The sequence below is a fragment of the Dendrobates tinctorius genome, unplaced genomic scaffold (genome assembly GCF_039654945.1).
Source record: "Dendrobates tinctorius isolate UK_male_01 unplaced genomic scaffold, ASM3965494v1 ptg000250l, whole genome shotgun sequence".
Classification (NCBI taxonomy): Eukaryota; Metazoa; Chordata; class Amphibia; order Anura; family Dendrobatidae; genus Dendrobates; species Dendrobates tinctorius.
This window is the reverse complement of record NW_027361917.1, coordinates 41,727,544-41,747,652: the sequence shown is the minus strand read 5'-3', so window position 1 is coordinate 41,747,652 and position 20,109 is coordinate 41,727,544. Positions and strand designations below refer to the sequence as shown.

The following is a 20,109-nucleotide window of genomic DNA, read 5'->3' as shown; positions in this document are numbered from 1 at the left end:
AGATGTAGGCAATTTAAGACGGCAGGCTACGGGACTTACTATGTTGTTGATTTTGTATGGGCCAACATATTTCTGTCCCAACTTAGATGTCGGAATCCTTAATTTTAAATTTTTTGTCGAAAGCCAGACCATGTCTCCTACCTTGTATGTTGGTGCTGGTTTACGGTACCTGTCTGCAGCCTTCTTGTATCTCTCCTGAGCTGTAGCCAGCGTTTGTTTCAAAGACTCTAAATTCTGTTGTAAATACGTAATTCGGTCAGCTGCTGCGGGTATGGACGTGTCTATCGGGAGTCGAGGGAGAATGCTGGGATGATACCCCTTATTAGCAAAGAAAGGAGACTGCTTGGTGGAGGCACTCTGCGAGTTGTTATACGTGAATTCGGCCATCGGGAGTAAGTTTACCCAATCATCTTGTAAGTGGCAAACATAGCAACGCAAGTACTGCTCCAAGGTTTGATTAGTCCGTTCCGTTTGTCCGTTAGACTGCGGATGGAAAGCAGATGATAGATTTACCTTGATGTCCAGGGCGGCACAGAAGCTTCGCCAAAATCTTGAGGTAAATTGGACCCCTCGATCTGATATCACTTCGTCAGGAACTCCATGTAGCCGAAAAACATTTTGTACGATGAGGTCCGCTGTCTGTTTGGCTGTCGGGAGACCGATACAGGGAATGAAATGGGCAGCCTTGGTCAAATGGTCGATCACTACTAGGATAGTGTTTTTCCCCTTAGAAGTAGGCAACTCTACAATAAAATCCATTGAAATAGACCCCCAGGGGCGAGATGGAATAGGGAGGGGTTGTAGCAGTCCCGTAGGTGAGGAGCGGGGAACCTTTGATCTTGCACATACCTCACATGACGAGATGTAATGCTGAACATCTCTCCGGTAGGTCGGTCACCAAAAGAAGCGAGACAAGAATTCCTGGGTCTTCTGGACTCCTCTATGACCGGCGATCTTTGAGTCATGTATTAATTTTAGTACACTTAGTCTGACCGCTTCCGGAATATACAGGCGTTGTCCCTGAAACCAAAGTCTGTTTTTCAATATTAGGTTTACCTGATTGGGGGGTCGGATCAGTAGTGGGTCTCCAGTGTAGGCTTCCTTAATACTTGTTAATAGATCTTGATTGTGTAACAACCCCTATGAAGTTTGTTTCTGAGAGTATGGTCCTCGGAGGTAATACTGGAGTTATGTTACCTGAGTGAATCTTAGATAGTGCATCGACCTTCCCATTACGAGAGCCTGGCCTGTAGGAAACAATGAAGTCGAACTGATTAAGGAATAAAGTCCGTTGGGCCTGTCTGGGCTTTAGACACCTTGCCGATCTCATGAATTCGAGGTTCCGATGGTCCGTAAGTACGACAATCTGGTGAGATGCTCCTTGCAGTAGATGCCTCCATTCCTTGAATGCGGTTATAATGGCCAATAGCTCTTTATTTCCGACATCATAATTCTTCTCTGCAGGCGATAATTTCTGCGAAAGAAAGGCACAAGGATGTAAAAGATCTTTCTCACCTGTTCTTTGCGAGAGAATGGCCCCTATCGCACAGTCGGAAGCGTCTACTTCCATTATGAAAGCTCGATCCGGATCCGGGTGTACGAGGATCGGGGCTGATGTAAATTTAGCTTTCAATTTGGAAAATGCCGTCTGCGCTTGCGGTGAACAGACAAATGGTATCTTCTTCCGGGTCAATTGGGTGATGGGTATGACGATCTCCGAAAAATTTTTAATGAATCGTCTGTAAAAATTGGCAAATCCAATAAATCGTTGTCCTTCCTTCACGGACTTGGGAATTGGCCACTCCTGGATGGCTTGAGTTTTACTGGCATCCATGCTGAGACCCTGAGGAGAGATAACATACCCCAAGAATTGGATTTCCGTTTTGTGGAACTCACATTTCTCTAGCTTGATATACAAGTGATTCTGCCGTAGGCGATCCAAGACTACTCTCACGTGCTGCTGATGCTTCTTGATGTTGCTGGAAAAGATTAAAATGTCATCCAAATAAACAACAACAACAAAAATATCGAGTATGTCCCTGAAAATGTCATTCACCAAGTGTTGAAACGTAGCCGGCGCATTACGGAGACCAAAAGACATGACGAGGTACTCAAAATGTCCATAGCGGGACCAGAAGACTGTCTTCCACTCGTCACCGGGACGGATCCGTACTAGATTGTATGCTCCACAGAGATCTAATTTCGTGAAGATTTTAGAGTGTCGCACCCTTTCCAGTAATTCGGGAATTAATGGAAGTGGATAGGAGTTCCTGATCGTAATTTTGTTGAGCTCTCAGTAATCAATACATGGGCGGAGTGAGCCATCCTTCTTTTTCACGAAGAAGATCGGGTCACCCGCCGGGGAGGAGGATGGTCGTATAAATCCCTTGGCTAGGTTTTCATCGATGTACTCCTTGAGGGCTTTTAATTCTGGCCCAGCCAAAGGGTAAATGTTACCCAACGGAATCGCAGCACCAGGTAGCAGTTCCACGGGGCAATCGTACGGCCGATGTGGAGGCAATTTGTCTGCATTTTTCTTGTCACATACATTGATGAAATCCTGATACTCTATTGGTAGATTTAAGTCAACGGAGCATGCTGACCCAACTAAAGCTGGTTCCTTCGATGATATCTGTCTTCTAGGAAACTATTTCCTTCGTCTCCCAATTGATAGTAGGGTTTTGCAGTCGTAGCCATGGTAATCCTAGGATTATGGGAAAATGAGGGGAGGAAATTAACAAGGACAGTCTTTCTGAGTGATTCGCCCCCATACGGACTTTCAGTGATGTTGTTTCAAGATCTACGGGCCCGGACACCAGTGGGGAACCATCCACAGTTTCCATCAATACCAGAGAGATCCTCTTTTGTGAACATATACTGTGTTCTTTAGCGAATGTAATGTCCATAAAATTGCCGCTGGCCCCTGAGTCCACCATAGCGAAACTAGCAATCCATTGGGACTGGGTCCATATCTTGATTGGGATATAACAGTGTGAGTCCTTGCTTGAGCCGTCCAAGGTCAAAGTAGTGAGACTCACTGAAGAGATGGCTGCATTCACCGGTGAGGATATTTCTGAAGTACAGTCGGAGAAGTCATGATTCCAGTCGACTATTTCTTTCCTAGGAGGATTTGAGTGGGAAACTACTGAAGATACGACCGAAAAGTCGCATTCGATCACCGCAGCCGTGGTCTTGCGATTCTTACCGGGACAATTCGAAATATAGTGACCTGATTTTCAGCAGTAGAAGCATAAATTTTCTCTAAAGCGGTGCTCCTTGCGTGGGTCAGGAGGACTTCTCCGGACTGCATCGACCTGCATAGGTTCTGACTCTACTGGGAGGAAGGACTTGCTCTGGGCTTCCCTGGAGGGAGATGGCAGGGTTACAAAATTACTGCGGTTAGCGTCTGCCCATCTCTCTTGCCGGCATTCTGCAAGACGGATATCAATCCGAATGCAATGATTTATGAAGTCTCCGAGGGCAGCAGGTGACTTGCCTCTAGCCAGTTTGTCTTTAATTGTGGCAGATAAACCCCTCCTAAACACTGCGTATTTTGCTGAGTCGCACCACGTAGTGTCCAATACCCACCTCAGAAATTCCATTGCGTATTCTACGACAGGACGCTTTCCCTGATGGAGGGCTAGCAATGAGGTTTCTGCCGTGGTACTTCGGTTAGGGTCATCGAACATCTGACACATTGCGGAAATAAAATCATTTAAAGAATTCAAACAGGCATCATTAGTTTCAATCAGTGGATTTGCCCAAGCAAGAGCCTTGTTGGTTAACAGCATTATCATAGTCAACACCTTGTCTCGTCCTGTTGGAAACTGAGCCGCATGCGCAGCAAAATACAGCTGACACTGATTTAGGAACCCTCAGAATTTTTCTCTTTCGCCACCGAACCTGAATGGCGGGAGTTTAGGGAAAGCTGGAACCGAAGGTGGGGTTGCGGCTGAGGCTGAAACTGTAGTCTCCAGCTTTGAGAGACGAGTAGCTAACGCCTGAATGGATATATCGACTATAGTAGCATTATGGTTAGCTTGAGTCTCTAGTGCTGACAATTTTGTTTTGGTAGCCTGAAGCTCCCCTTGAAGTCCTGAGATAAATGTGCATATCTTTTTAAGGCATACATCCACAGAATCTGACCTAGCGAGCTCCATATTTGATGGCTTGTGTATCCTGTCAAATTAGTACTATAGGTTCTATGGAACTCAGTGGCATTAGTCAGAGAAGACAAACACAGTATATGTTCAAAGGTTCAGTATTGTATTGTAGCAACAGGTCTCAGTACAATGCAGATATAGTTCAGGGTATTATAGTAAACAAGCTTCAGTATTGCACGGTACGTAGATATAGGTTCTGGCAACAGGTAAAGTCTGTACGAACCAACTGGCGAGAGTCTGAGGTCCAGGCGCACACAGTCCTAAGGTCCTGAGATTGGACCGGGCTCCAAGCGGAGAGCAGGCCGCAGAGATGACAGAAGCAGAGCAGATCCGGACAGGAGAGGCAGTCAGGCAGGACGGCAGCTAAGTAACAAACGGGGAATCCCGAGGTTTAGAAGAAGCAGGCACAATGCAAGTTCTCCAAGCTTGGCAGCAGGTGAAGATCCAGATACACAAGCACAGGTATAATGTGCAGAGTCCCTTAAGTACACAGCAGGCAGGAAACAGGAAAAGTCAAACAGGAACAAGATGGCCCCTTGTGAAGCTACTCACTCCATCTTTGATAAGGGCAAAATTAAGGGCAAAGTCAGGCAGAACAGAAACATGGCTCAGAACCTCACACCGGGTGAGAATTACAGAAGTGGTGATGTGTTTCTATTATACTTTTCCTCTGATTGTTCCTCTCCTGGTTTTGACTTACAAACACTGATGTGAAATACTGAATGTGTGAACATGACCTTAGGCTACTTTCACACATCAGTTTTTTGCCATCAGGCAGGATCCGGCTATTTTTAGAAAAAACGGATCCAGCGTAAATTTTGGACAACTGTAGAAACGGATCCGTTTTTCTGCCGGATCCGTCTAGCAGGTTATATCTGTTTCCTGGGGGCTGGCCAACTGGATCTGAGCATGCACAGACTTCAAAAAACGGATCTGGTGGCTGGATCCGTCTTTTTCTGGATCCGGCGCATTCCGGAGCCCATAGACTTTCATTATGGCAAAAAGCCGGGAGCGTCGGATCCGGCGCTTCCGGCTTTTTTGCCGGAGACAAAAAACGTTGCAGTAGCCGTTTTTGCCAGATGCCGGAATGAGACAAATAGCCGGATCCAGCAAAAAACGGACGAACCGCAATGCCATCTGGCGCGATCCGGCGCTAATACAAGTCAATGGGGAAAAACCGGATCCGGCATTGCATTTCGCTGGATCCGGTTTTACAAAAAAAAGCCGGATCTCGCCTGACGGTGCAAAACGGATGTGTGAAAGAGGCCTTAGAGTCAAAATACCAAAGTTGCTCCCTGGAAAAATGTATTCCTCCATCAGGCATTTATTTTTAGAGATGTTTTGGCCACAAATGGTTTTTGTCAAGCCAAAGTGCAAAAACTAGCTAATATTACATCTGTATGGCTGGCTGTATCTGGTACTTCTGCTTACTCTAATTTACTTGTCATCAATGTTTAAAATACTTTTTAATGAATATTTGATCTTCATTTCAGGGCAAGCAGTGCCAGCTGTGCCGGGCAGAGCACCAAATCAAGGTATGGCAGATATTCTACAACATTGAAACAAATGTGTCAGAATTAAACTCATCAATAGATGAAAACTAATTATATAATATTTTCTTAAAGTTGTCAGGTCTCCAACGACATATTCAAATAGCCGACAAATCCAAAGAAGTAATCCAGGTATGATATTTCTTATGACCATCCAGTGACTTGGCTGGACTGTAAAATCCTCCAAACAGTGGAATGCTCAGTGCAGGTCGTAAAAACAATCTGTGCTGTTACACATGGTGAACAATTAGATTCCTGCCATCATATATCTAGTGAATGAAGGAGAATGAGAAGAACTTATTTGCTAAATTCATTATTCCACTGTGGTTTAATATTATGCAAGAAGCAGTTCTGGAGACACAACGGATTCTAGAAAACTGTTTTGTGAAACTGTCAACATGAGGCACATGGCACGCGATATTATTTAAATGGGATTTCAGAACGTTCTGGTCACTACGTGGAACTTATTTCTCCATTCTGCCTGCAAAAAAATTACCGCAGTAGCACAAAAATGTTTGATCCTAGTCTTCAAGGGGATCTGTAAAGTTCCTAAATGGGCAAACGTGCAAGTGCTTGTTAAAGAAAGCAACTTTGCAATTTGCAGTAGTGCAGTGCAGTGCAAACAGACTGTGTGCCTTATAGCCTCCCGCTGCTCTGAAGCTGGCTGAATCCATGGCTTTGGCCAGCTCCACAATCCCTGTGCTTCTTCCATGCAGCAGAGGAAAAGCTGCCATTGATATCAGCCTTTGAGAGAGCAAAGTTTGGACCAGTGGCGCAGCCATACCGTGGGTCCTAACTGTTAGTCTTCAGTAACATACCACTCCTGGGAAAGCAAAAAGCCAAGGGTCACGAGCGGTGAATTCCAGACGGTTCATCTTAAGTAAAGCGGTGCAGATTTTAATTTATCTTTAACTTTCTCAATGCTCTTTCCCAACAGGTGGTGCTATTGTTGTTTCTAATGTATATAAAACTTGGGCAATGCACATTTATGACAGATGTATGTGTATTTTATCTTTAACAGGTGCCAGTAGAATTCAGCAGATTTTAGCTGAAAAAGGAATCCAAGCAAATCCCAGTAAGTTTGCATTGTATTTGGTTTAAACATTTGCACTATGGAGTGAAATTGATTTAATCTAACATATGGTAATCCTGAAAATAGTCTGGCACTTATTTCCAGCGCAGAATTGCAATAATATATAAAATGTGAAAACATCAGAAACAAAATAGTACGACGTTAGAAGCAATTTTTACATTCCTAAAAGAATAAAGACAAACATTCTTCCAGCATTCAGTAAGGTTTATCTCTACTATTGATGAGTGAGCATTCTCAGATAAGGTGTTATATCAGAATGCTTGTGTGCTTAAAGATAGCAGCTCACAGCCTCCTCAGAAAAGGCGTATCTATTAGATGCGCCATTTCTGGCACATTGTCAGGATCTTCCCACTTGTCCTGATGCAGTGACAAGTGGGATGATATTTGTGGGGTTGATGTCAACTGTTTTATGTCCGCTGAAATCAAGCCCACAGGTTAATAACCCATAGTTAGATTGTAAAAAAGTCACCAGAATAAAATCCTTTATTTGAAAGAAAGGCACTGATTCCTTTATTTGAAATAAAAATAAAAAAAGCACAGTTATACTCACACCCAATACATTGAAGCCCTTGTCCCCTGTAAAAAAAAAAAAACAGAAAATAATAAACAACCATGATGCTCACTTTACTCCCATTCCATTAAAGCCCTTATGGCACTGAAAGGCATCCCACAACTTGGACCCATACCAATCAGCAGTTAGGGAAACTTTTAGTCCCAATGCTAAATGGCTCGAAAAGTTGGAGTGCAACATTCGGTTTTCCCATAAGGAATGAATGGAGCAGCGGTCAAGCATGCACACTGCCACTACATTGTAACATGAATAAAAGTTATGCCACTCATTTGGGGAACCAAGTGTTCAGAACCCAACCAATCTACAAGCTATCACCTTTCATATATTGATACTTGGTAAGTCACTTTAATGATAAAAATATTAATAATTTTATTTCTATAGCACCAACATATTCCCCAGCACTTTACATTTTAGAAACTTTCATTGGACAACCCATTTAAGTTGACAATAAAATGCACTTTTATATAAGTGCAAAGGGCTATTATCAAATTAGATAAAGCAAGTTCACTACTACATTTTTGCAGTCTGAATCCTAAAAAACATTTTCTAAGAAATTCATAATCCAGAATTACTCATTAGTAAAAATCCAAAAAGGTTCAAATAGTCATCATGAAAGTTTGGGCGACCATAGAAATAATGTTTTCCTGGATCTTGTAATATACCATAAACGTTATATTATATATGAAATATATTTAAGGTCTTCAAAGACGAGATTGGCAAAGTCCCAGCCGAGTTAATGTGCCAGTTGTGCAAAGAAGACCAGCAGGTATTATATTGATATAAAGTGAATGCATTTGGTTATTTGCCTGTTTAATTTACTGAATAATACACATTGTACATTCAGTTCCAGAGAGAAACAATGTGGCCCCTAATACTGGAAACAGCTGGTCTTCAGATACACGTGATTCACAAGGTGAGAGCGCATCCACACAATAATTAACTGCTCCGTGCAATGTCCAACAGCTGTAATATGTCACCCATAAAAGTTTCTTTACCCCATAGAACCCCTGTACACCTCCAATGTCATATGGAAGCATATACAGTCATGGCCAAAAGTATTGACACCCCTGCAATTCTGTCAGATAATACTCAGTTTCTTCCTGAAAATGATTGCAAACACAAATTCTTTGGTATTATTATCTTCATTTAATTTGTCTTAAATGAAAAAACACAAAAAGAATTGTCCTAAAGCCAAATTGGATATAATTCCACACCAAACATAAAAAAGAGGGTGGACAAAAGTATTGGCACTGTGCGAAAAATCATGTGATGCTTCTCTAATTTGTGTAATTAACAGCACCTGTAACTTACCTGTGGCACCTAACAAGTGTTGGCAATAACTAAATCACACTTGCAGCCAGTTGACATGGATTAAAGTTGACTCAACCTCTGTCCTGTGTCCTTGTGTGTACCACATTGAGCATGGAGAAAAGAAAGAAGACCAAAGAACTGTCTGAGGACTTGAGAAACCAAATTGTGAGGAAGCATGAGCAATCTCAAGGCTACAAGTCCATCTCCAAAGACCTGAATGTTCCTGTGTCTACCGTGCGCAGTGTCATCAAGAAGTTTAAAGCCCATGGCACTGTGGCTAAGCTCCCTAGATGTGGACGGAAAAGAAAAATTGACAAGAGATTTCAACGCAAGATTGTGCGGATGTTGGATAAAGAACCTCCACTAACATCCAAACAAGTTCAAGCTGCCCTGCAGTCCGAGGGTACAACGGTGTCAACCCGTACTATCCGTGGGCATCTGAATGAAAAGGGACTGTATGGTAGGAGACCCAGGAAGACTCCACTTCTTACCCCGAGACATAAAAAAGCCAGGCTGGAGTTTGCCAAAACTTACCTGAAAAAGCCTAAAACATTTTGGAAGAATGTTCTTTGGTCAGATGAGACAAAAGTAGAGCTTTTAGGGCAAAAGCATCAACATAGAGTTTACAGAAGAAAAAAGAGGCATTCAAAGAAAAGTACACGGTCCCTACAGTCAAACATGGCGGAGGTTCCCTGATGTTTTGGGGTTGCTTTGCTGCCTCTGGCACTGGACTGCTTGACCGTGTGCATGGCATTATGAAGTCAGAAGACTACCAACAAATTTTGCAGCATAATTTAGGGCCCAGTGTGAGAAAGCTGGGTCTACCTCAGAGGTCATGGGTCTTCCAGCAGGACAATAACCCAAAACACACTTCAAAAAGCACTAGAAATTGGTTTGAGAGAAAGCACTGGAGACTTCTAAGGTGGCCAGCAATGAGTCCAGACCTGAATCCCATAGAACACCTGTGGAGAGATCTAAAAATGGCAGTTTGGAGAAGGCACCCTTCTAATATCAGGGACCTGGAGCAGTTTGCCAAAGAAGAATGGTCTAAAATTCCAGCAGAGCATTGTAAGAAACTCATTGATGGTTACCGGAAGCGGTTGGTCGCAGTTATTTTGGCTAAAGGTTTTGCAACCAAGTATTAGGCTGAGGGTGCCAATACTTTTGTCTGGCCCATTTTTGGAGTTTTGTGTGAAATGATCAATGTTTTGCTTTTTGCTTCATTCTCTTGTGTTTTTTCATTTAAGACAAATTAAATGAAGATAATAATACCAAAGAATTTGTGTTTGCAATCATTTTCAGGAAGAAACTGAATATTATCTGACAGAATTGCAGGGGTGTCAATACTTTTGGCCATGACTGTAGGTGTATGGAAAAAAGGAGTGTTCTTTGCTCAAGGGATTGGACTTGTAATAAATAACAAGTGAAATTTAGATAACACAGAGGCAAAAAAGTAAAAGCAAAAAATTCTGAAAATGTTTTGTCTTGCGTTAACGACAGAGAAGTGTTTGTGAATATGTCTAGAGCCTCCAACAATTGATGACTGGGAATAACACAACAAATTCATTATTCTGATAGTGAGAACTCACATGATAATTCCTAGACTCACATAGCTTAAAATATATTTTACCTATTCCAGGGGCTCAACGTCGTGAATGGCAAACTCCATCCCGGGTGAACATTCCAATTGTGCAACGTCGACCACCTGGTAAAAAAGGTTTTTTCAGACTTTAATGTATACAAATTATTTATAGGGGTGGTGTGGTCCAAATCGATAAGTCTGCAGTCACTCTGTGTTTATGACCCGTGACCGGAGGATATGTATGCATTATACATACTCTTGGTCAGTGGGCGTTCCCTTGCTTCCATACACTTGTATGGAGCGAGGCAGCACCCTGTAGTTGACTACTGGACAGCCGCGTCACTAGATGTGGCACGGCCTTGCCCAGTACAAGTGTATGCAGCAAGGCCACTCCAACTAGATGGGCCCTGGCCAGTAGTATGTAAAATTCATAAAACTCATACATATCCTCCATTCTCGGGTCTGAAACCAGCAAATCCCTTCTCTGTCTTTAGAAGGGTAATTTTTCACATGTGGGTCACCAAACAGTAAAAACTCCAGTATATAAGTTGTGAGTTTCTTAGGGTCTGATTCATTATTGCATTTGCACCTGTTTTTTTGTCTAGTTTTTGGTGTTCTTTGCCTATTTTTCATTTCGGCCTAACTTTTCTAATTTGCGCCTTTTTTAAAGTCTATTTTATGTGTTCTCTTGTTTTTTCTTATGTCTGTCATTGTGGGATGAATTTGGTGTTTCCAAATGTTTTTTTTTTTGTCTGAATCATCAATTCCGATTTTTTAAAAAGTCACAAAATTTTGCCCCAGTGTACTCCAATCCCTACCTGGAGTAATTTTATATACGGCAGATATTTTGGTGCAATTTTTGCAGCATTTTACAAATTTTGTGACTTCTTTCACTAAAAGTCACAAAACTGGTTAGGTCAAGACAAAAATAAAGAACATTTCTGACTTTGCACTAAATTCATGAACAGTGTGAGACTAAAATTAAAACTGTGTTAAAAAAAAGACACAAATGATTGGGGCCTTTGTGTACTTTCTGTGGACACAGAATAATTACAGCACTACTTTACATCTTGAAATAGAGAGTCAGATATAAATAAAGACAAAATTGATAAGATGGGAAAGGAATTATGAGAATGGCAGTAAGCACTAGTATCATGACAACATCGGTGCTGCAAAGAGCTGAACAACGTGCTGAAAATGAAAACTAATTTTTTATATAAATTTGCACACTTTTTTATATGCACAGAAAAAACCTTTATACAAATATAACTATATCTACTAATGGAGTTACGTACTGTATATTCAATAACCATCTCTTAATTTCCATAGCTCCAGAGAGTAACAATAATGCACCTCCAGCTTCTCCAAATTGGCCTGTGCAGACATATGACACAGAAGGTAAATGCAATTTATTCAAATAAAAAGCTAAGAAATGTGGAAAAGTGAACAGAACGTTTTTTTTTTTTTAAATTTTTGTGCATGATTATGGGTGCAGATATTTTGTCTGAGCTTTTGTTGCCTGAAAATTTTCGATATATACTTTGCAAAAAATGGTAAGTTTTTGGTCTCTATCCGTTCTGCCAGATGATGAAGAAACATCAAATGCCGGTGATAAAGTAAAAAAAAAAATTTTTTATTTTTACTACACATTTCGAAGAGCACACCCTTCTTCTTCAGGAAGAAAAAACACTGCCTACATGCGTGTATAGGCAAATGCTTGCCAGTCACTGTCAGCAGGCAGGGAGAAGCCGCCAGGGACTCGCCTATACAACTAGTCAATAGCACGGCTTGGTCCCTGGCCGCTAGTGAAAGCATGTTTTTCTTAGACATGTCTCAGCGTTTCAGAGACAAACAAACATGGCTGAAATACTACAGTCAGTGGCTGATACATGCACCTATGGTTTGGGCAGCATGTATCACCTGTAAGGTTCCCTTTAAAAATATTTGTCACTTGCCATAAAAATACATTTTATTTATCTTGCGTTTATGATGTTATTCTCAAAAATCTGGCCTTGGTTTCAGCACCTCTCTTTCCTGTATATGTTGATCTAGTCTTCTGGGGTTAATTGCATGGGATCCTCAACTCTTTTTTAAGGGAATCTTCTTGAGGATCATCCCCAGTTGGCTCAAAAAACTATACTCATGGAAAAAGGTGCCGTATCTCACTAATGGAGAGGTGCAGGAACAAGGAATCAAACAATGCCAGATTCAGGAGAACAGCGACACTTACACCAGGTAAAAAAGTACACGTTTATGGCAATTGATAGGTCCCGTTCAACTATACTTATCCATTGGCTAGTGCCAGCCATGCCCAATGTTTCTAAATCTAGTTAAATGAGTAGTCCAGTTTTACATCAGTACAGCGTTTTACCCATCTGCTAATTTTATTATTGTAAAAAGTAAGAAACCTGCCCATTTATTATGTGAGTTGTTCACCTGTTTCAGTAACCCAAAGACGTGATTGGTTGAGCCAAAATCAAAGACTGAATGTTCCTCCAGTTCCTCCAGTACGACAACCAGCAGGTATGTGCATAAAATAAAAAACTGTTACACTTATACAATCCTTTACCTTTGTACATAATCACATCGAATATCACATTAATATTTTTAGTTCCAGAAAGTAGCAACGTTGCTCCCCCTGCTGCACCCTTCTGGCCTGTAGAAACCCATGATACCCAAGGTAACAAAGTACCTCATATTCAGCACTGCTATGAATTAACATAGTCATCAACTTAACAATGTATTCAAATGAAAATGTTTTGCTATAGATTTGTTTTATGTGTTTAATCATTTCTTTTTACCACAAATACATACTAACAGATGTGACTTCATATGGTTTAATCATCAATTGGGAAGCCCATTTCTAAATACAGTATTAAGGTATTCTGGGTTAATATAGAAACGTCTCCTGTTAAAAACCCTCATCTAAAAGCCAGAGCAGCCACAAAGAGTGTCCACCCTTCTGTAGATCTCAGAATGTCTATGCCCTACAAGGTCAGACCTTCTTTTCATTGGAGCACTGCATTGCTTTATTTCCCCTATAGAGGTGCTGCACAGAAACTGATCACTTTTCATATATATATTACAACTAGTTGCTAGTGCTACGACTTTCACAACAGTCTCTAATCCGTTCATTGTTAAGGCCCCGCATCTGCATTAGACTAATATCAGACATACATGCCGATATTGATGGATTTGGCCGGCATTCAAATGTGTATGGCAGCTCTTGACAATTTATTGTCAGAGGAGATATCGATCCAGCATGTCTGATTTTGGATGGTCAATCTGTTTGTTCTCCTGGAGATAAGCTGCTTCCATACTGGCAGCTGCTCAGAATGAGACAACCAGCCAAGATGGCTACCAGACAAACTAATGGCCAAAGTATTATTTAGCCACCTCATGTGTATGACTGTCTTTAGGATGTCTTACTATTAAAATGATTAACTCTTAAATATCCTCAGTACAAAATGTCATGCCACTTAGTCCTCATAGCACTATATTTGTTTCTGTGCCATTTGTTTTTCCTTTTTCTTTCTAGAATGCTCTCCAGAGTATTTTATCTCAACTGGATGTATTATTCAGCTGTTTGTTTTTAAGCTGGTCTAGGTATGAACACAAGGAGAGAAATATTTCCTTCAAAGGTTTCCTAAATCACTATCTTATTGCACTTTTCAATGAAGCTTCTGTTACATTTTGTACATCAACCACATTGACTTAGGCAATGACACAGCTGCATCATTGATAGCTAGTTATGGAGTACCATCTACATGGGCCACATTAAACATGATTTGCATAACTTTGAAATTCATTTTTATCCTAATATTTAATTCCTTCCAAAGTAATAATTTTTTGCACCTGGTCTTACTCCGGGCAACATTAGTGGCTTGCCCAAAGAAAGAGTACACTGTTCACTTGAAAATGAGTTCTTTAAAAAAAACAAACCACAGTCTATGTGGTCAATCCCAAAAAATAAAGGTGCATTTACTCTACATTGGGAATGAGCATTCCTAGGAATACTTATTTCCAATAATTTAGCAATGTAAACAGGAAGCCAATCACTCAACAAAAGAGCAAAACGTTTGATCATTGGGTGAAATGATCTTTCGGTTTGCCTTAAAGATCATTGTTCTCAAGATGGATTGCCAAAACCACACTTAGCCAAGTATCGCGGGGAGAAAATTAGCTTTATTCAACAAAGGCGCTGGTTCAGTCACTACTCTGAGTATACAGCCAGCTCAAATGCAGAGCCAGTTTCAGTCAGTGGAATGGTGCCGTTACAGCCACTATGTACAGAGTTTTTTCTGGTAACAGGTTCCCTTTAAGCCTTCATTATTTTGAATAGGAGATATACAAATAGTGTTCATTCTTTATGGTGAAGAATGATCATGCATATTCCTACTGGAACATTTAAAATAAGCATATATCCCACTTCTTAAGATTGATTTATTGCATCATTCTTCCATGGATGCCTATTTTGATGAAAATTCCTTAAATGATTATTCCAAAGAAAGCAAGTTTTCCCCCATCTATAGGATAGGCGATAAATTACAGCTTGTTAGGGGCCAACCGATTGGAGCCATAGTAATCCATAGAATGAGATTCTGGAACCCAAGTACCAAGACTCTGCACAGCACCATCTTGAATGGAGCTGAAGTGCACCTACTTCACCTCCACTACCTTCATTGTCCATGCAAGTGGAGAGAAAACCCCAAAAAGAGTCTAGTTTCCGGACTCCAGAGCCCTGTACTTCTTATCACTGAGAGTCCAGGCGGTCGGACCAGAGCGCTAAGTAAGTTATCTCAAATCTGTCTTGGACAATGAGTATCCAACACATCATTGGCATATTCTGAATGCATACATTACTTTTACATTACTTTTCGTTTCTCTGAGCTGTTGATAAGAAAGTGACGATAACCTATATATTGGAACAATTGCTGTTTACATAGAATACATTGACTAAGTATGTAACATAGACATCTGATCAGAATCATAACATATTTCTGTATATTTTCAGTTTCCAATCCCAGATCTAGCATGTCAGAATTTGACAGGTGGGTCTCCGGCTTCTCGCAGAGCAGTAAGTATTTTAATTTTTTGTGCCGTTAAAATGTACATTTTGGTAGATACAGTATATATTGTATTAGCAAATCTAGCTGACTATTCATTCACATTCAGGGATTGGATGTCCTAATAAATAATTAGTTGCCTCACAATGATACTTTTCTAATACCACCACTGCTCACCATGTACAAACTGCAACTAAGGGAGATGCTCGACTATGTACTGTACATATTTTCACTTCCTCATTTTCCTTCCATAGTTGGTATACAGTACCAGACAAAAGTTTAGGCTCACCTGCTCATACATTGCTCAGTGGCTAGTGCTATTGCCTTGCAGAACTGGGGTCCTGGGTTCAAATCCCACCAAGGACAACATCTGCATGGGTTTTGTATGTTCTCCCTGTGTTTTCTGTTGGTTTTGTCCCACAAGCCAAAGACATACTGATAGGGAAACTATATTGTGAGCCCCAATGAGGACAGTGTAGATAATAATGTCTAATGTTTAATGTCTGTAAAACCCTGTGGAATATGACCACACTATATAAGCAGAGTATAATAAAAAAAACAGCAAAATCAGATATCGAATCAAGAAATAAGGCAACACATGTGAAACAAGCCTGCATTAGATTCTTCCAACTACCCACTTTTTAATTTGATGACAACATTACACCCCATTGACATTGTCTCAAGCATCTTCCTCAGGTAGTCACCTGGAGTGGCTTTACAACAGTTTTCAAGGAGTTTCTAGATGTGTTGAGCACTTGATGACTGCTTTGTCTTAACTCACCTGTACAACTCATCCAAAACTATTACAGTTGGGTTGAGACCGGGTGATTATGTAGGCCATGTTGTCTGATGCAGCACTCCATCCATCTTCCTCTTTGTCACATAGACCTTACATTGACTGGTTGTTTGTTTTGGACATTGCTCTGTTCTTCTCTGAACAGCTGATGCTGAAATGTGTCTGCTACTGGATGTCTGTGTATCATTTATGTAGGCTGTTATATGAGATGTTGTCAATTTGTGGTTTCTGTGTTAATTCTTCATCTGTCTTTGATGGGGTGGTCCTCATGAGAGCCAGTTTCATCATAGTTATTGATGGTTGTCATGCCTTCACTTGAGGGTACCTTCAGGGTTCTAGCAATTTCCAACACTTCTTAACTGAAGTAATGATAATTTCACCTTTTGACTGGGCATACCTGTTCATTGGAAAACCATTCCAAATGACTAACTCAGGAAGCTGCTTGAGTTAAAGGAGGGTACCTTGAGGTACATATTCTGGTTTATCTCACACATTTCTTTACACCTTGTTTCCATGCATGTTCCTTCATGGTTTTTCTGCCTTCAGTCAGAACCTACAATATGCACATTCAATTAAGAACAAGGAAAACAATTGCATGAACAGGTGTGTCCAAACTTTTGACTTACACTGTGCATCTGTAAGGCAGCCAGGGTGGTAGTCATGGCAATGAGCTGTAGCGTTCCCACAGATTTAATTTCCTCTGTTTCTCTCCTTCTGTTATCCCGGCAATCCCTGCCATCTCCATGGACAATCTGTGACAACACCGTATTTCCTGCATCACCAGCTCCCTGTCAGCCCCTCGGGAAAGGTGCCTGTAGTGCCATCATAACAACTCCCGCCCCGGTCATAGAACCCAGATCCTTCCTGGGGATGGTCCTGCTGAGCTGGTGCTCGTCTGCACTATTCTCCAGCCTGAGGCCCCTCACTGCAATCCACAGACTTATCCCCATGGCCTGCAACTGTCTCCTATACTCCATGCGTCCTGCCCTTGGGCAGACTGCCTGAGCTTCTCCCTCTAATCAGGAAGTATCCTGACTATACTTCCCTGCTCTGTGCTGAACCTCACGTTTAGTTAACACCTGTGCTGCCTGTACTCTATTATCACTCTATGCTATTCTATCCCTTAACTCTACAATGCCCCTCTCCACTCTAACCCCTATAGCTCTATGCTAAGATCCTATTTTAACCCTAATGCTATGCAGTACACATTACATACACAATACAGTCATACATAGTACATTTGCATTACAGTACATGTCATCACAGTATATAACATTAATAAACCAGGAGGTGCCGAATGCAATCATACAAACATCGACCAAGAGAGAGAAGGCACGTGAGGTTCCCTGCCACCTACTTACACATCTGTAGTATTTTCCAATTTTTACGTCTTAAGAAAGTCTGCAACATATGCCACTATTGGTGTATTTTGAAATAATTGACTCCTACTTTCTGTATTGAGTTATCTCTCGGTATGGGAAACACAGTAGGACCGTTATTTTGCATAGACTGGATATATTTTCCATATGAGCCTTACTGACACATATGCCAGCTGTGCTTACAAACCAACATGTGAACAGTCAGTACACCTTTTTTGTGCTGTATAGGGCAGCATAGTGAACACAGGGTACCAGAAAAATGGAGTGAAGACACCTTTACCTGGTATCCAAAAGCCCAGTTAGCAGTACATTATATAGCATTGCAAAACATAGAGTAAAGGTAGAATGTAGAACTGGACAAGTAGATAAAGAGCAGCACATGGCATATAGAACAGATAGAGGGCAATTCAGTACATATACAGTAGTAATGTAGGTAACTATTATACTACACATTGAGTACAGACAAAGAGCAGAACATGAGAAGTAGCACAGGTAGAGAGCAGTACATATAGTATCGGAGGTAATTAGTACACTATACTGTACATTAAGTTCAAGTAGAGAGTAGAACATGGGAAATATGAATGGTTGAGAGCAATACAGTAAATAAAGTACTTGTGGTCCTTTAAAATGGTAGGAAAACACTTTACCCATCCATTTTTATTCCAAATAAAGTCAGATTTGAGTGATTAATTGAGAGCGATTTAATCAGATTTTATTTTATTGCAGATCCGAAAAACAGTGAATCAGAGACAAGCTGGAAAGTTGTTGAAGAAGTGCCTGAAATGAAGGGTAATACCTACATTACTATCATTAATAGCGCTACAATACTACTAACATTATCTGAGCAAGTACAATTAATAATGTTGTTTTCTTTCCCCATTTTCAGTTCAAATTAAACCAGAGGTTAAGGTCAATGCAAATCCAGACCCATGGGGAGGATTTTCAGAACCAGGTTTGCTTAATTTTAAAATATTGACTTAAAAGGATATTCTAGTTTAGAAACCCTACTTTCTTACATCCTGTAATGGAATTGTGAGTTAATAAAAAGAGGTTCCCTGTTTAGAATTCTCATTTCTGGGCAACAAAGGACAATGGTTTGAAAGAGTGTCTCTAGCTGTAAAGGACCTGCCATAGTTTCATAGTTTCATAGGTTGAATATAAACGTAAGTCCATCAAGTTCAACCTGTAGCCTAAAATGTTGACACAGAGGAAGGCAAAAAACCCTGTAGGGCAGATATTAATAGCTCCATATTAAGGGAAAAATTATTTCCAGACTCCATACAATAGTCAGACTAGTTGCCTGGATCAATGCCCCATCACAGAATCTGGTGCCCATAACCTGTAATATTATATTTTTCAAGAAAGGAATCCAGACCCATCTTGAATTTTAATAGTGAATCAACCATTACAACATCATATGGCAGAGAGTTCCACAGTCTCTCTGCTCTTACAGTAAAGAATCTGCGTCTCTGATTATGATTCAACCTTCTTTCCTTCCTCTAGACACAGAGGATGCCCCCTGTCCCTGTTGCAGGCCTAAATGTAAAAAGATCATTAGAAAGATCTCTGTACTGTCCCCTCATAAATTTGTACACTGTAATAAGATTGCCCTTAACCCTTCGTTTTTCCAAATTGAATTACCCCAAATTTAATAACCTGTGTAGGTAATGCAATCTACCCATTTCCTTAGTAACCTTGGTTGCTCTTCGCTGCACCCGCTTTAGTTCAGTATTTTTTAGTGATAGTGTTATCAGGTGTTTTACTATTATTATTATTATTATTTATTGTTATAGCGCCATTTATTCCATGGCGCTTTACATCTAAGGAGGGGTATACATAATAAAAACAAGTACAATAATGTTAAACAATACAAGTCATAACTGGTACAGAAGGAGAGAGGACCCTGCCCGCGAAGGCTCACAATCTACAAGGGATGGGTGAGAATACAGTAGGCGAGGGTAGAGCTGGTCATGCAGCGGTTTGGTCGATCGGTGGTTACTGCAGGTTATAGGCTTGTCGGAAGAGGTGGGTCTTCAGGCTCTTTTTGAAGGTTTCGATGGTAGGTGAGAGTCTGATATGTTGTGGTAGAGAGTTCCAGAGTAGGGGTGATGCGTGAGAGAAATCTTGCATGCGATTGTGGGAAGAGGAGATAAGAGGGGAGTAGAGAAGGAGATCTTGTGAGGATCGGAGGTTGCGTGCAGGAAAGTACCGGGAGACGAGGTCACAGATGTATGGAGGAGACAGGTTGTGGATGGCTTTGTATGTCATGGTTAGGGTTTTGTACTGGAGTCTCTGGGCAATGGTGAGCCAGTGAAGGGATTGACAGAGGGGAGAAGCTGGGGAATAGCGGGGGGACAGGTGGATTAGTCGGACAGCAGAGTTTAGAATAGATTGGAGGGGTGCGAGAGTGTTCGAGGGGAGGCCACAGAGCAGGAGGTTGCAGTAGTCAAGGCGAGAGATGATGAGGGCATGGACTAGGGTTTTTGCAGATTTTTGGTTGAGGAATGAATGAACGGATTCATGAAATATTTTTGAGTTGAAGTCGGCAGGAAGTGGAAAGGGCTTGGATATGTGGTTTGAAGGAGAGATCAGCGTCAA

At 41.1% G+C, this 20,109-nt stretch overlaps 1 protein-coding gene across 1 annotated transcript in view; it reads left to right on the top strand.

Annotated features, from left to right (window-relative positions):
* Positions 1-20,109, top strand: part of VIT (vitrin) — a 292,734-nt gene that overhangs the window by 233,241 nt on the left and 39,384 nt on the right. The window contains exons 9-20 of the mRNA XM_073557649.1: positions 5,657-5,698; positions 5,789-5,845; positions 6,735-6,788; positions 8,075-8,143; positions 8,222-8,290; positions 10,328-10,396; positions 11,600-11,668; positions 12,716-12,793; positions 12,882-12,950; positions 15,285-15,347; positions 18,238-18,300; positions 18,398-18,463. Of these exons, the coding sequence (XP_073413750.1) occupies positions 5,657-5,698; positions 5,789-5,845; positions 6,735-6,788; positions 8,075-8,143; positions 8,222-8,290; positions 10,328-10,396; positions 11,600-11,668; positions 12,716-12,793; positions 12,882-12,950; positions 15,285-15,347; positions 18,238-18,300; positions 18,398-18,463 (768 nt within the window). The remainder of the gene's footprint in view (positions 1-5,656; positions 5,699-5,788; positions 5,846-6,734; positions 6,789-8,074; positions 8,144-8,221; positions 8,291-10,327; positions 10,397-11,599; positions 11,669-12,715; positions 12,794-12,881; positions 12,951-15,284; positions 15,348-18,237; positions 18,301-18,397; positions 18,464-20,109) is intronic.